The sequence below is a fragment of the Caretta caretta genome, chromosome 3, assembly GCF_965140235.1.
Source record: "Caretta caretta isolate rCarCar2 chromosome 3, rCarCar1.hap1, whole genome shotgun sequence".
NCBI classification, from domain to species: domain Eukaryota; kingdom Metazoa; phylum Chordata; order Testudines; family Cheloniidae; genus Caretta; species Caretta caretta.
Genome location: NC_134208.1, coordinates 156056577 through 156074321, shown reverse-complemented (window position 1 = coordinate 156074321; position 17745 = coordinate 156056577). Strand labels below are relative to the sequence as shown.

The 17745-nt window shown below is 43.9% G+C and overlaps 1 protein-coding gene and 1 long non-coding RNA gene across 5 annotated transcripts in view; both read right to left on the bottom strand.

The window, feature by feature from the left end:
• CLIP4 (CAP-Gly domain containing linker protein family member 4) overlaps positions 1 to 17745 on the bottom strand; it is a 55361-nt gene that overhangs the window by 19290 nt on the left and 18326 nt on the right. For all 4 annotated transcript variants that reach the window (XM_048843414.2, XM_048843416.2, XM_048843417.2 and 1 more), the window contains 3 exons: positions 17277 to 17438; positions 10694 to 10812; positions 1676 to 1912 (listed from right to left, as the gene is read on the bottom strand). In XM_048843414.2, the coding sequence (XP_048699371.1) occupies positions 1676 to 1912; positions 10694 to 10812; positions 17277 to 17438 (518 nt within the window). The remainder of the gene's footprint in view (positions 1 to 1675; positions 1913 to 10693; positions 10813 to 17276; positions 17439 to 17745) is intronic.
• LOC142071622 (uncharacterized) lies at positions 4740 to 5943 on the bottom strand. The gene is made up of 2 exons (XR_012667748.1): positions 5786 to 5943; positions 4740 to 5426 (listed from the first exon to the last, which is right to left on the bottom strand). It is a non-coding gene; the product is annotated as an uncharacterized LOC142071622 (long non-coding RNA).

Below are 17745 nucleotides of genomic sequence, written 5' to 3'. Positions count from 1 at the left end.
TCCTTGTTCTGTCATCTGCTACCACTGAGAACAGTCTAGAGCCATCCTCTTTGGAACCCCCTTTCAGACAGTTGAAAGCAGCTATCAAATCCCCCCTCATTCTTCTCTTCTGCAGACTAAACAATCCCAGCTCCCTCAGCCTCTCCTCATAAGTCATGTGTTCCAGTCCCCTAATCATTTTTGTTGCCCTCCGCTGGACGTTTTCCAATTTTTCCACATCCTTCTTCTAGTGTGGGGCCCAAAACTGGACACAGTACTCCAGATGAGGCCTCACCAGTGTCTAATAGAGGGGAACGATCACGTCCCTCGATCTGCTGGCAGTGCCCCTACTTATACATCCCAAAATGCCATTGGCCTTCTTGGCAACAACAGCACACCATTGACTCACATCCAACTTCTCATGCATTGTAACCCCTAGGTCCTGTTCTGCAGAAGATGTTCAGTGCTCTGGTGCAATGTCAAAATAAAAACTAGCATTCTATGTATGTAACTGAAATAAGTACAAACTTCTTTCTTCTTGTTCTGAAGCTTTTACTGACTTGCAGCTCGAGCATTTTTGGTGGCTGTTATTTTCTTCTTCGCTTTCATTGTGTAATAGTTTCTGGCTAAACAACTTTCATATGTTAATTCTCTTGTCAGAACAAGCAGTTTCTTGTATATATTTCAGTTACCATACCTTTTGTATAGCTAATGATTGTGTCACCTTTCCTGACCCAATTTCAGTAACATGTCAAATGCAAATTCAAAATGGAAGCTGCTTCATACATTGCGAGGGAAAGATTTTGAATTTAAAAGAACAAATTATAAATCTAAAGTTAATATCAGAAAAATCAAATATGCAAGTACTGTTGTCACAGGTGCATGAAAACCCAAATGCTGAATTCTGCTCTTATAAATAGATGTTTCAGCAAACTTTGCATGTGTGCTTATGGCAATCTTTAAAAACATCCTATTGCTTTTAAATCATTTCTAAGTCCTTGCTACCTACAAGAAGAGGAAAAAGTATATGACTTCATATATACCAATATAGCTACCAGTAGAACAACAAGTTTCCAAACTTACCTAGTTTAAAGCAATTAAAATTTGAGCTGCAGTTATTTAACTAAAGTACTACTCATTGCTCCTTAGATTATATTCCTACCTCTATAACACGGCAGTGTTTCATCAAAGGAGATGTTAGCTGCATTGCACCAATGAAATTAAACAACTAACCTGCTAAGCAGAATTAAATGTACCTTTTACCAGTTTCTGGAAATGGAAACTAGATTAATTCTAAGCAATATAAATTCCTGTCACAAGATCAGGATGGTATTTGTGAGCCCTGGCAACATTTTGGATCCATACCCCATAAAGACTAAGACCCACTTATTTATTATGATGGACTGTTAAGGAAGGGTTTGCAGGTAAAAAAAAAAAAAGATTTTGCCTGCCAAAACCTGCTTTTCACAACAGTGAAAAAGTTTCACTACTACATAAGCTTTCAGCTTCTCATGAGGGGATTTTCCTTTCCACCTATTTTCCAGCAATGGAAATATTTTCGCATCTCTACTGTCATCCACATCTCATACCTTCCAGAAGTTATTTTACATTTACAAATAAGAAATCAGTTTCAAACATACGACAAATGCCCCATTCACAGGAGATTACTTGTGCAGTTTCAAATTTGCTCACGTACCTTTTGTCCTGCAATAACAACACGATCTCCTAGTTTCAAGCCAAGTGACATAAGCATGGCCTTGCCAGTGACATGATCATAGTTTGGAAGCATGGCCTTTGAGATGTCACATGACAGAGGCACTGCATCCAACAGCATCTGCTTGATTTCTTTTGCACTTGCTGCAGCATCTGCCATCTCCAATGGCATGTCTACCGGATCAGGAACCACGTCTGCTGGAATCTGTCCTTTATCATTCTATATAAACAAGGTAGAATAATTAAAAGACTTAACATAAAGACAGGCCAAAACTTGGCTGTGCAGAAGTAGAGTCCACGTATAAGATTTAAAATCCCCTTGCTACCATTTTTGTTGTTGTTGTTAGTAACCAGCAGGTAAAATTTTCAAACATGCATATATAAAAATATTAAATAGGCATTTGACTGAGACAAAATACAGCATTTTAAAGTGCATGTTATGAAGGACTAAGAAAATAGACTGCAATGATGTTCTGAAAGTTTCCACACCATCGCTGGCACACGAACTAAGGATTCTCCAGGTGGCCTTAATACAATTGATATTTGCTCGTTAAAAAAGTAGTATATCGTATACAGTCCCTGGAACTAGTTGACCAAAAGCAGCCCACTAAAAAGCTACTAGCTGGCAATGGCTTTCCATCATTACCAACTTGCACCAAATCTGACATGGTGAGCCAAACCATGGTCTATGCTACAATGTTTGACGAGGTTTTTAACTAGGTTGTGATATGCTTGGCTCGAACATGGCTTGTGTCTCCTCACAACATCGGATGCCTAGTATTTGGTTCGTAACTAAGGAGGTAACAAGGCTTCATTCTCAGTGGTTAAGTTGCCCACATAGTTGTAGCCCAGTTACCTGGTCCTCCTGTCTCTCAGTTATGTGCTGGTGCATCCCAAAGCACACTGTCCACGTGCTGCATGCATGCAGCCTGGAAACTTTATTTCAAAGCAATATGAAAAGGCTACCTAGACTTTGTTTGGTAGCTACAGCAGACACCAACAAGGTAGCCATGGCTGTATGTGAAAACAGTTGCCCCATGGACAATTTAGCTATGCTTGTTGTAATCCAGGTCAGATTATTATTTAGCATTTATATTATGAGAGCATCTAAAGGATACCAGGTTGAGATCCAGGTTGAGACTCACTGTAAAAAACATGATAAATGACAGTCCCTGCCCCAAAGTGCAAATGAGAGCATCATGAACTGGCTTCAAATACATGGCTGTACTTTAGTATTGACAGGCCTTAGAATACAGACGTTCTATGCATGGAAAAACATTGATGCTCTTAGTCTAGTTCCAAATGGACAATGAAATCTAAGGGCTGGGCTACATTTGTAGCTGTAGAGCGCTTTGAGTTAAACCAGCCTTTGGAGAGCGCAGTAAGGAAAGCGCTGCCGTCTGTCCACACTGACAGCTACAAGTGCACTGCCGTGGCCACATTCGCGGCACTTGCAGCAGCATTAGGAGCGGTGCATGATGGGCAGCTATCCCACAGAGCACCTCTTCCCATTCTGGCGCTGTGGCTTGTGGGAAGGGGGTGGGGGTGCGGGGCATTCTGGATCCTGCCCCAACGCCCCGTGATGCATCGCTTCGCATCCCAACAATCCCTGTGTTTCCGTCCACATTTGGCGCCATCTTTCAACGGTTTCTGTGCGCTGCACTCTGTCTTCCCTTTCAGTCTGTGGGAATGGAGCCCGAACTGCTGAGGAGGATGCTGACGAGTCTCACCAGCACGTCACGTTTGGCAGTCGAGTTATTCCTTATGATCCAAAGTGACAGTGAGGAGTCGGACGAGGATACTGAGTCATGTAACACATATGACATAAAATTGCTTGTCTCATTCACGGACATGCTCTCCACCGTGGAACGCCGCTTTTGGGCTCGGGAAACAAGCACTGAGTGGTGGGATCACATCGTTCTGCAAGTCTGGGATGATGAGCAGTGGCTGCAGAACTTTCGGATGAGAAAAGCCACTTTCATGGGACTGTGTGATGAGCTCGCCCCCACCCTGCAGCGCAAGGACACAAGATTGAGAGCTGCCCTGACGGTGGAGAAGTGGGTGGCTATTGCAATCTGGAAGCTGGCAACTCCAGACAGCTACCGATTGGTCACTAACCATTTTGGAGTGGGAAAGTCAACCGCTGGAATTGTGTTGATGCAAGTTTGCAGGGCCATTAATCTCATCCTGCTCAGAAGAACCGTGACTCCGGGTAACGTGCATGACCTTGTGGCTGGCTTTCAACAAATGGGTTTCCCTAACTGCGGAGGGGCGATAGATGGGACGCATGTTCCTATTCTGGCACCAGACCACCTAGCCTCCGAGTAGGTTAATTGGAAGGGGTATTTCTCCATGGTTCTCCAGGAGCTTGTGGATCACCCTAGGCGTTTCACTGACATTAACGCAGGCTGGCCCGGAAAGGTGCATGACACACGCATCTTTCGGAACACTGGACTGTTCAGGAAGCTGCAAGCCGGGACTTTTTTCCCAGACCAGAGGATCACCATAGGGGAAGTCGAAATGCCCACTGTGATCCTTGGAGACCCCGCTTACCCCTTAATGCCGTGGCTCATGAAACCCTACACAGGGATCCTGGTCAGCAGCCAGGAAAGGTTCAACTACAGGCTCAGCCAGTGCCGAATGACTGTCGAGCACGCTTTTGGCCGTTTGAAGGGCCACTGGCGCTCTCTTTATGGAAAGCTGGACTTGGCCAAAGGTAGCATCCCCACGGTTATATCCACGTGCTGTACCTTCCAAAATATTTGTGAAGGGAAGGGTGAAAGCTTCACTCAGGCATGGGCCTCGGAGGTTCAACACCTGGAGGCTGAATTTGTACAGCCAGAGAGCAGGGCTATTAGAGGGGCCCAGAGTGGGGCTGCAAAAATTAGGGATGCCTTGAGGGAGCAATTTGAGGCTGAAAGCCACCAGTTATGTCTGTTGCTCTGCACGGGAGTTAAGTGCAGTGGCTGTGTTTGGTACACTGAATTGTAGTGCTTTTTGCTTTCCTGGGCTAAGGTATATTTTGCTTTATGCACTAATAAAGTATGTTTTCAAAGTGAAAAACTCCATTTATTGCAAAGAAAATTCATTTCTTGAAATAAAAACAAAGTAACACAGCAATACCACAATGGCAAGGGGGTAGGGTGGGGACCGGTTCACCCACAGACTTGAGTATGTCCTGATTTCATACTCTGGAATCCTGTCTGGAGTGCTGTGCACCGAGTGCTGCACTTCAGGATGGCTATAAGGCATGTTGAGGGGGGTTGAGTGCGGTGGATAAGGGTCGTAGTTTTCATGGGTGGATGGTGAAGCTAGGGGTGTAGGAGGCAGCTGGGAGCAGTAAGAACCCAGATGTGGGGCAAAGTGGGTTGGAGGGGATATGGGGGCACAAGGGAAAGAGTTTTGGGACAAGGGCTGCAGGGGGTGGCGAGCGTAGTTGTGCTCTGCCTGCATGGCGACGAGCGCTTGGATAGAGTCCGCTCGGCGCTCCATTATGCTGATCAGCCAATCTGTGCTTTGCTGCCGGAGCACCGCGTTTTGCTGCTGGCAATCCTCATTCTTCTGGCGGATCCTCCTTTCACTCTCCCTCCACTTCTGTGCCTTTCGATTCTCTTCCACAGACTGCTGCATCACTTCCTGCAGCATGTCTTCTTTGCTTTTACGGGGCCTCTTCCTGAGTGCTCTCAGTCTGTCGGCCAGTGATAACACCAGTGGCTGAGATCTCAAGGTTGCACCTACACAGGCAAAATGCAACACTTAACAGAGGAAGCATTGTACACACCAGACAGAGCAATGATTCCCCTGCACTTATGGAGGGCAATCACAGTCCATACAAAACCATACTTTGCCTGTCCCAAAGCGAGCGTACAGTGTGGCACAATAGCCTGACTGGGACAGGAACCACGCTGGCTCTCCCAATAAACCTGTGCAGGTGCATTGCCCACGTTCTGTCTGAGACTTTTGAAGAGATCACTGATGCCGATTACCGTGATGTGACAGACCACATCAATGCGCTATTCTGCATCTAGGCATGCATACATCCCAAACCCTCCTCGCCCAAAGAGCTTCCTTCCCAGAAAAAAAAGCCGCTTACCAGGAACCTCCTCTGGTGTTTGTCCTTCCCCAAGCACCGGCCGCCGTGATTGGCTGCCTTCCTCCTGGCTCGAGAAGAGCTCCTGGCTGCATGCATCTAGGGATTCCGGGGTGTCTCTCCCCGCCTCAGCACCCTTACTAGCATTTCCCTCATCCTCCTCCTCCTCCTCCTCCTCCACCTCCTCCTCCCCCCCCCTTGCTGTGCTGGGCTCGGAAGTGTCCATGGTGGTCATTGGAGTAGAGGTGGGGTCGCCCCCAAGTATCGCGTCCAGCTCTTTGTCGAAACGGCAGGTCGCGGGGGCAGCACCGGAGCAGCCGTTTGCCTCATGGGCTTTGCGGTAGGCATTCCACAGCTCCTTCACTTTAACCCTGCACTGCACTGCGTCCCGGTCATGGCCCCTTTCCATCAGGGCCCTTGATATCTGCCCAAAGGTATCGTAATTCCTATGGCTGGAGCGCAGCTGGGACTGCACAGCTTCCTCCCCCCAAACACTGATGAGGTCCAGCACCTCGCCATTGCTCCATACTGGGGATCGCCTGATGCGTGGAGGCATGGTTGCCTGGAAGGACGCGATGAGAGCACTCCACGCCTGGCTGAGAAAACAGGAAGGGGATTTTCAAAATTCCCAGGAAATGTAAAGGGCAGGTCTGACAGTTGCTCACCTGAGGACAGGGCAGCAGAGTTCAAAAGTGATGACCAGAGTGGCTAGAACAGGCATTGTGGGACACTTCCGGAGGCCAATCAGAGCGCATTAGGAGTCCACGCTGGCGCCGTTGCGCTCCAGCAAGAGCGCAACAAACGTTATTCCTCCTGGGGAGGTGGAGTACCAGGAGCGCTCCAGCCGCGGAGTCAGAGCACTCTACGTGCCTTGCCAGCGTGGACGGGTCGGAAGGTGGAGAGCTCTTGGCAGCTTTATTGCGCTATAACGCTCAAGCTTAGCCAAGGCTTAAGTATACACACTATCAACTGACGGGGTATGAAGATTGACCCACTATGCAATTCTTAAGATGAGCAAATCAAAGAGCTTATGGAATTATTTTAAAATAATACAGCAGCTCTTTCATTTTCTCTCTTTAGTAACGTGGTCCAGGCACACCCATAATTTGCCACAGACCTATTGTTTTTAGCAGAACAGCTGTAGAAGGAAAACACGCAAGAGCTTGTGGTAGACCATTAACTATGATAGGTGTGGCCAAAATCTCTCCTTTTTTCCAGGGATCACGAGTTGAGGAGGTACCCATTAAACTGTTTTAAAGCCATACAATTGGAAGTATAAGGGCAAACAAGGCACTATTCTTAATGTACACCTTGATAAATATATCAAATATACCAAAATCCCACACTAATATTTCCATAACTCTAAATCTTTTCTTTCTTAGGAGCCGCTGTAGCAGAAGCCACTCTGGTTTCCTTCAGGACAAAGTCAGAGTTACTAATCTGCAATATGGGAGATTCAGGTTCAGCAGCCACCACAAGACTCTTTCCCCATACACGAGCGGCATTCAGATCTGTCAGAGAGACTGTGTTTGGGCTCATGTGATTAGGGCAAGACGATTAATACACAGCATTTGTGATGATCTTAGGTTGCATTCCTGTGTTTCTGAACAGAGGTACAGCTGTGTGATAATGGCTACTTTAGGGGACAAAGGAGCACTAAACAATAAAAAGACAGGCATACATACAGTAATGAGAAAATCTGAGGAATGTGACTAAACTGACCTTTAGACAGAACTGGATCTTGACAGAAATCTAAGGTTGGATACATAACAGATCACAGCTGCCCAAAAAGGAAAATCTTCCAAAATTAATTACCAACGATTTTCAGGCAGTACCACTCAAGATAATACATTTTCAACTGACCAAAATCCAGGACTGGTTGTTACTTTTGTGTGTGTGTGTTTGGCTATTTTTCTTAAGTGTAACGAGACAAGGTAGGTCTGCTGGTGAGAGAGACAAACTTTTGAGCTTACACAGAGCTCTTCTTCAGGTCTGGTAAATGTATTCAGTGGGTATGTCTATGCTGCAATTACAAACCAATGGCTGGCCCGTGTCAGTTGACTCAGGCTCATGGGGCGCAGGCTAAGGGACTGTTCAATTATGGTGTAGTGTAGACATTGGGGCTCACAGTTACTCAAGCCCTGCAAGCCGAGTCAGGTGATACAGGCCAGCCATGGGTTTTTAATTGCTGTGTAGGCATATGCAGAGTGTCACCTTGTATTTAGCTGTGAAAGAGATTATTTAGCATAAGCAGTTATACACATCTCACAAATGACAGAGTAGCAGCCGTGTTAGTCTGTATCCGCAAAAAGAACAGGAGTACTTGTGGCACCTTTTTCCATCCCACCATCAACCTCAGCCTAGACCAGTCCACACAAGCAGTCCATTTCCTGGACACTACTGTGCTAATACGTGATGGTCACATAAACACCACCCTATACCGGAAACCTACTGACCACTATACTTACCTACATGCCTCCAGCTTTCATCCAGATCACACCACACGATCCATTGTCTACAGCCAAACTCTAAGATACAACCGCATTTGCTCCAACCCCTCAGACAGAGACAAACACCTACAAGATCTCTATCAAGCATTCTTAAAACTGCAATACCCACCTGATGAAGTGAAAAAACAGATTGACAGAGCCAGAACAGTACCCAGAAGTCACCTACTAGATGATCATAATGGTCCCTTCTGACCTAAATATCTATGAATCTATGAATCTACTACAGGACAGGCCCAACAAAGAAAATAACAGAACACCACTAGCCGTCACCTTCAGCCCCCAACTAAAACCTCTTCAGATCTACAACCTACCCTGAAAGATGATCCCTCACTCTCACAGATCTTGGGAGACAGACCAGTCCTCGCTTACAGACAGCCCCTGCAACCTGAAGCAAATACTCTCCAGCAACCACACAACAAAAACACTAACCCAGGAACCTATCCTTCAAACAAAGCCCGATGCCAACTCTGTCCACATATCTATTCAAGTGACACCATCGTAGTACCTAATCACATCAGCCACGACATCAGGGGCTCGTTCACCTTCACATCTACCAATGTGATATATGCCATCATGTGCCAGCAATGCCTCTCTGCCATGTACATTGGCCAAACCGGACAGTCTCTACGCAAAAGAATAAATGGACACAAATCTGACATCAGGAATCATAACATTTAAAAACCAGTAGGAGAACACTTCAGCCTCTCTGGTCACTCAGTAAAAGACTTAAAGGTGGCAATTTTGCAACAGAAAAGCTTCAAAAACAGACTCCAATGAGAAACTGCTGAACTGAAATTAATTTGCAAACTAGATACCATTAACTTGGGCTTGAATAGAGACTGGGAGTGGCTGGGTCATTACACAAATTGAATCTATTTCCCCATGTTAAGTATCCTCACACATTCAACTATCTGAAATGGGCTAACCTGATTATCACTACAGAAGTTTTTTTTCTCCTGCTGATAATAGATCATCTTAATTAATTAGCCTCTTAGAGATGGTATGGCAACTTCCACCTTTTCATGTTCTCTGTATGTATATATATATCTTCTTACTATATATGTTCCATTCTGTGCATCTGATGAAGTGGGCTGTAGCACACGAAAGCTTATGCTCAAATAAATTTGTTAGTCTCTAAGGTGCCACATTTCAGAGTAACAGCCGTGTTAGTCTGTATTCGCAAAAAGAAAAGGAGTACTTGTGGCACCTTAGAGACTAACCAATTTATTTGAGCATGAGCTTTCGTGAGCTACAGTACACAAGTACTCCTGTTCTTTTTACATCTTACAAAGAACCTTTCAAGGGACCATTCAAGGTGAAGTGACCAGCTAACACCTCTCAAATCGTAGTGGGAAAGGAAGAAAAAGAAAAGCTGGGAGGAGAGGAGGTCATTATAGATTGTTGTAAAAAGCCATGAATTCAATGTATGTGTTTAGTTCATGATTTTTAGTATCTAGCAAAATTACAAATGTAAGCTCCCAGACTCATCCTTTGAAGGTGTTATGCAGGTTTCCAATGAGGACAGAGAATTCAGATAACCACACTCTCCAGCTTCCTCCCCCCCCTTTGTTCCCTCCCTATGACTGGAGAGGTGTTAACTGGACACTTCACCTTGAATGGTCCCTTGAAATATGTGTTAACTACTTATGCTAAACAATCTGTTCAGCCTTGTATTGAGAGTGTCACGCTAAATACACTTCCCAGACCTAAAGGAGAGCTCTGTGTAAGCTTGTCTCTCTCACCAACCACCTTGTCTTTCTTACATTCTGGGACCAACACGGCTACAACACCACTGCATACAAGTTTTCTTAAATGACAATCAAATTAATCACTACACTCTCGAATGAACTCACACAGGAAAATCATAAAAGACAAAAAATCCCTAACACCTATGGACCACTTTTCACAAGCGATCACTGCATATCTGATCTTTCAGCACTATATCCTTGAAGAAAACTTGACAAATTTGCACCTTCAAAAGGCAAGCCAGGAAACCTAAATTCGTAACACTGCTAGGCACTAAAACCAAGGACATGGCTAATTACAACAACCTAACACACACCAGCCTGCTAACCCTCAATGGCCCACATCAAACCCCTTTTGCATAAACAATCTATCCCTTATTGCCCACTTTATTTCAAGGGACCTCCTAAAGTTACCCATTATGCTTAACTGTGTCCCAATTTGTATTTAGCACAGAAACGCTGATTTCTTTCCCCAGACATGAAGAACTCTGGGTAGTTTGAAAGCTTGAACCTATCACCAACAGAAGTTGGTCCAATAAAAGATACCCCACCTACTTTGTCTCTCATATCCTGAGACCAACCTGGCTACAGCAACATTAAACAGTCAAAATAATTACTTTTCATCCTTTTGGTTCATCTGAAATCTTACACCTTACCCTAAAGGCAGGATTCGCTCCATGTTCCAGTAAACACTTCACTGCTGCAGTACACAAGTTAAACGCAGCAATATGCAAAGCTGTTCCAAAATCGAAGTCACTGCAGGTGGCATCCACATCTGCAATTAAACATCATGAGTGAGAATGGAAGAGGTGTTACTTGAAACATTTCAACATATAAATAAGCACTATTTTCTGTAACCCAGATGCTGATGCATGGTGATTTTATGTAGCACTCCTCCTTAACCATATATATACACACACACATATATATATATTCTTTACAAACTACTGTCTTCTAACTTAGTTAACTCCTGTCATTGCATAACGCTAACTGCTAATAGCTAAATAGCAGATAGCACATAAGACTGAGCATTCTGGGTAAGTAAAAAAATGCTTGTACATTTATATTTCTATTCATTGTTTAAACAGGTAGAAACTTGGAAAAAGCTGTATTTTCCAGCCAACTGTGTTCTTTTTTATTGGACAAACACTGATTGCACCCCCACTTCCCTTATTTACTTCATAAAAAGCAAATGAATTAGTGATAGTAAAGGGTCTTAGATTGACAGATTACAGAATGAAATGTTATAATCCAATCAAGAACAGGTACAGTATAATACAAATTCCCCTAGATTACCCCAATGTGCCTCAACCTCCTTTTGGAGCAATTACTTTTAGCTAATAGAAAAGAGTTCAGTCTCAATATCCAATCTATCTTTGGCATCAACACTGAGGCTAACAAAATGGGTGCCAGTTCAGGATGTGGACATTTGTCCACAACTCCAATTCATTTCACATATGGTACCAAGCAACCTTCATATGACTTTCAGATATTACTAATCTAGTTCAAATTTGAATCAGTAGCCATGAAAATGGACACAGAACCTTTCAACTCTGAGCTATCTAACTTCAAAAAGGTTGTGTACATGGCACACCAAAGCACACCAGTGACTAAATTATAATATTCAAAAACCTGTCAGAGAACACTTCAATCTCTTTGGTCACTCGATTACAGACCTAAAAGTGGCAATTCTTCAACAAAAAAATTTCAGAAACAGACTCCAATGAGAGACTGCTGAATTGGAATTAATTTGCAAACTGGATGCAATTAACTTAGGCTTGAATAAAGACTGGGAGTGGATGTGTCGTTACACAAAATAAAACTATTTTTCCATGTTTATCCCCCCACCCTCCTACCGTTCCTCACACGTTCTTGTCAACTGCTGGAAATGGCCTACCTTGATTATCACTACAAAAGGTTCCTCTGACCCCCGCCCCGCTCTCCTGCTGGTAATAGCTCGCCTTACCTGATCACTCTTGTTCTATCAACTTCATGAAAATCTCATACAGATACAGACAGACATAATCTTCCTTTCCAAATGCAAACAGATGGACATCATACCAAAAGGACTGAAGGTAAAAAATCCATTACAATCTACATACCACACAGACTATGCTGACAGCTTGTGCCACACACTCTCAAAGAAACTGTGGAAACACCTGATCAACATCCTCTACAGCAAACAGGGAAAGATTAAGACTGAGCTCTCAAAACTGGATACTCTCATAAACAACCAACCTTCCACACAAACTTCCTCGTGGCTGGACTTTACAAAAACTAGACAAGCCATTTACAACACACACTTTGCTTCTCTACAAAAGAAAAAGGACACTAAACTATCTAAACTACTACATGCCACAAGGGGCCACAACAGTAGGTCCCTTAACCCACCCAGCAATATTGTTAATCTATCCAACTATACTCTTAGACCAGCAGAAGAATCTGTCCTATCTCGGGGCCTCTCCTTCTGCCCCTCCACTCCCACAAACATGGTACAGTTCTGTGGTGACCTAGAATCCTATTTTCGACATCTCTGACTCAAGGAGTATTTCCAACACACCTCTGAACAACATACTAACTCACAGAGACCTTCCTACCAACACTACAAAAAGAAGGATTCTGGGTGGATTCCTCCTGAAGGTCGAAACAACAGACTGGACTTCTACATAGAGTGCTTCCGCTGATGTGCACAGGCTGAAATTGTGGAAAAGCAGCATCACTTGCCCCATAACCTCAGCCGTGCAGAACACAATGCCATCCGCTGCCTCAGAAACAACTCTCACATCATAATCAAAAAGGCTGACAAAGGAGGTGCTGTCGTCATCATGAATAGGTCAGAATATGAACAAGAAGCTGCTAGGCAGTTCTCCAACACCACTTTCTACAAGCCATTACCCTCTGATCCCACTGAGGGTTTCCAAAAGAAACTACACCATCTGCTCAAGAAACTCCCTGAAAAAGCACAAGAACAAATCCGCACAGACACACCACTAGAACCCCGACCAGCGGTTTTCTATCTGCTACCCAAGATCCATAAACCTGGAAATCCTGGACTCCCCATCATCTCAGGCATTGGCACCCTGACAGCAGAATTGTCTGGCTATATAGACTCCCTCCTCAGGCCCTACGTTACCAGCACTCCCAGCTATCTTCGAGACACCACTGACTTCCTGAGGAAACTACAATCCATCGGTGATCTTCCTGAAAACACCATCCTAGCCACTATGAATGTAGAAGCCCTCTACACCAACATTCCACACAAAGATGGACTACAAGCCGTCAGGAACAGTATCCCCAGTAATGTCATGGCAAACCTGGTGCCTGAACTTTGTGACTTTGTCCTCACCCATAACTATTTCACATTTGGGGACAATGTATACCTTCAAGTCAGCGGCACTGCTATGGGTACCCGCACGGCCCCACAGTATGCCAACGTTTTTATGGCTGACTTAGAACAACGCTTCCTCAGCTCTCGTCCCCTAATGCCCCTATTCTACTTGCACTACATTGATGACATCTTCATCATCTGGACCCGTGGAAAAGAAGCCCTTAAGGAATTCCACCAGGATTTCAACAATTTTCCACCATCAACCTCAGCCTGGACCAGTCCACACAAGAGATCCACTTCCTGGACACTACGGCGCTAATAAGCAATGGCCACATAAACACCACCTTATACTGGAAACCTACTGACCGCTATGCTTACCTACATGCCTCCAGCTTTCATCCAGACCACACCACACGACCCATTGCCTACAGCCAAGCTCTACGATACAACCGCATTTGCTCCAACCCCTCAGACAGAGACAAACACCTACAAGATCTCTATGAAGCGTTCTTACAACTACAATATCCACCTGCTGAAGTGAAAAAACAGACTGACAGAACCAGAAGAGTACCCAGAAGTCACCTACTACAGGACAGGCCCAACAAAGAAAATAACAGAACGCCACTAGCCATCACCTTCAGCCCCCAACTAAAACCTCTCCAATGCATCATCAAGGATCTACAACCTATTCTGAAGGACGATCCCTCACTCTCACAGATCTTGGGAGACAAACCAGTCCTTGTTTACAGACAGCCCCCCAACCTGAAGCAAATACTCACCAGCAACCACACACCACACAACAAAAACACTAACCCAGGAACCTATCCTTCAAACAAAGCCCGTTGCCAACTGTGTCCACATATCTATTCAGGGGACACCATCATAGGGCCTAATCACATCAGCCACATGATCAGAGGCTCGTTCACCTGCACATCTACCAATGTGATATATACCATCATGTGCCAGCAATGCTCCTCTGCCATGTACATTGGCCAAACCGGACAGTCTCTACGTAAAAGAATAAATGGACACAAATCAGACGTCAAGAATAGTAACATTCAAAAACCAGTCGGAGAACACTTCAACCTCCCTGGTCACTTAAGTACAGACCTAAAAGTCGCAATTCTTCAAAAAAAAAAAAAACTTCAAAAAGAGACTCCAAAGAGAGACTGATGAATTGGAATTAATTTGCAAACTGGATACAATGAACTTAGGCTTGAATAGAGACTGGGAGTGGATGGGTCATTACATAAAGTAAAACTATTCGCCACCCCCACCCCCATTCCTCAGACGTTCTTGTCAACTTCTGGAAATGGCCCACCTTGATTATCACTACAAAAGTTTTTCCCGCCCCCTCCTCCCCGCTCTCCTGCTGGTAATAGCTCACCTTACCTGATCACTCTTGTTACAGTGTGTATGTAACACCCATTGTTTCATGTTCTCTGTGTATATAAAATCTCCCCATTGTATTTTCTACTACATGCATCCAATGATGTGAGCTGTAGCTCAAGAAAGCTTATGCTCAAATAACTTTGTTAGTCTCTAAGGTGCCACACATACTCCTTTTCTTTTTGCGGATACAGACTAACAAGGCTGCTACTCTGAAACCTGTCACAACATATATGAAAACAAAAGTACATAGACAAAACCTGAAGGCATGTTTAAACACATTTCCAGCTTAACTGGGTGCCCTGTATCATTACTTGGGAACTATCTGAAGGGAAAGAAATATGTAGCAATACAGTTTGTTGTGAATGACGTATATGGGATTATATACCAGAAGCATGACACATAAAAACATTATTTCATTCCCAAGGAATGAAACAGTTCTCATATCTGAATACATTTGTCAATTTGAGGATAAACCAGTTCTCTATATAGGTTCACTCTAAAATTCTTAGAATTGAGAATGTTACATGGAGGCATGCAGGGCATTTTACTGCTGCAGTAAATCAAGCTCATGTGGTAACTGGCTCTTCTTTGGAAGAGTGTCTCTAAATTCATGCCATACTCATTACACCTTTTGCTTGAAAGGTTACATATATCTTGTGACTTTTTTTTCCAGAACAGGTAAAGTAGGGACCCCTCCAAGGTACACTTGGGTCCCTCCATACAGCTCACGGCAAACCCAAAAAAAATATATGTTTTGTTTGTACATGCACACTTTTTTCTCTGCAAGATCTGAAATGAAAGAGCAACCACATTCTTATGGAACAGTCTGCCCAATTAAGTCTTGTTCCCAAAATGTTAAGAGTATCTCTTACACTAATCCAAACCTCCTGACACATCACGTCAACTAATATAAACTGTATCAGACAGGTTGTTTTATAAACATCTTAGGGCAATCACATTATTCTTAGGTTGTGGGTGTTACGCATGTGGGAGCTGATGAGGTGCAAGTTATTTATTTGTTTATATGTTTTCTTTATTTGGACAAAACCCTGACCTTCCTTGGAACCGCTGTGCAGGAGAACTGAACAAGTATGAGGCCAGGTGTTTGGCACAAGAGCCATTCTGATGCTGCAGGTCATGAAGAGACAGGGGGAGGGTGGCTGTTGCAACATGATGCTGACTGCTCTTCTGAACATGAGCAATAGTGGTTTGTCTCTTGTTGCTGGCTACAGTTTGTGGCCCTTACACTCTCAGGAGATATGGCACATTAGAAGGGAGACCTCTGGCTAGTGTTCGAGCACTGTGGAAAGATCCAGGCTTTCCTCAAGCAGCAACAGGGATTCAGCGAGAAAGGAGCTCCCTACACCAACAGAAGTCAGGATTTTGCCTTTTAATTGCACCCCTAGATATGAGTGCCTGCCCACCCTCCATTTGTTTTTGAGAGATGCTAAAGCAGTCACTAGCAGCTATGCTTATGGATTAATACTCTGACAATTCCTTATACAAGATCGGGTAAACAAACCCTGTGTGTCTACATGACGTTTTAAGAGATGAAATGGGGTACTGAGTCGTCAATATTTATAAAAGGATACCTTTTCAGTGTTTAAAATGAAGTCTTTTTAATTACAGCTAGTTAAAAAGAGGCATCTGACAATTCCACAAGACAGCACAACCAGAAGGATGTTTATTTAGTACAATGCGCAAACTGTTTATTGGTGTAGATACTCACGCAGATTAGGAACACAGTAATATTGGCTTCTGCTTCAGAAACCAGTGTCAGTTACCTTTTGCATTAATATAATGGGTTAGACTTTAATTATTAATTTATACTATTATTTGCAGAACTTTAAATGCATTTATAACTACCAGTGGGGTCTCCCATCCCAATCTGTACCCACTCTACTATCTCAGATATGACACTTTAGTTGCTTCGTTTTTAAATGGGCAGTAGAGGTGAGACATATGAACACGTCAATAGTGGCTCCAATTGCTAGCAGCATGCATCTTTTTCACCTTCTGTTATGTTCGCCAGAACTGATCTACCCCATAGCCTGCTTCTTCCTTTCTGAATCTTGATCACAAGGGCACCTCAGAAAGCCTCAGATTTCACAAATAGAACAGTTGTGCTCGTTTCTCCACATCTGCGCTTTCACTCTGCCAGCAAATGTTTAGAGCTGAGTAAACTGACGCTCTATTACCCTTTCTCCGCCTCCGCCCCCCCCCCCCCCCCCCCGGCCATTCCCTCACTTCCCATTCACTATTTACGAAGTCTGATCCCATCATACTCTCTCTTCTTTAAAAACAACCTGGCCTATGCACTACAGCACAAACTCAGTTCAGAGAAAATGGACCGAAAAAGCAAACTAAAGAGAATGAGAAATAACTTTAAAAAAAAAATTATGGGAAAGTGCAGCTTTCATCTATGCCTACACAACCCCATTTACTGGATGGATCAGTGGGGTTAACGGAAGGACAGAATGGCATATTATCTAAGAAAACTGATACTTGATAATACCTACCTTTGGGCTTTGCATTTTTCAAAATAACTCTAATAAGTTCTGGAACATCAAAGTAGGCAGCGTAATGCAAAGCATTCATATTTGTCCAGCGACTACGCAAACTAGTATCTGCACCCAGATCAATAAGGTGAGAGGCGAATTTGGCAGCAGTCTCAACATCACCTGCAAAGCAGCTTTTTTTAAAAGTTGTTTTAAATGTTAGGTAAGAGTTTAATAGTGTGGTATAAATATACCAGCCTAGATATCACATATAATGCATTAGAAAACATTTGTATTCCAAATTATGGCTACACAGAGCAAAGCCTAGAGAAAGACATTTTGCTACAAAAAGGCTCTCTTGCGGATTTGGCAAGAAAGGAATCATGGGCATCAGAGGCAGGCCAGGGAGGTGGTGGAGTGAGGCTCCACAATGCCTAATTTTCAAACCTTCTGCCAGCAAAGTTAAAGCTCCATCAGCCACCCCACACCC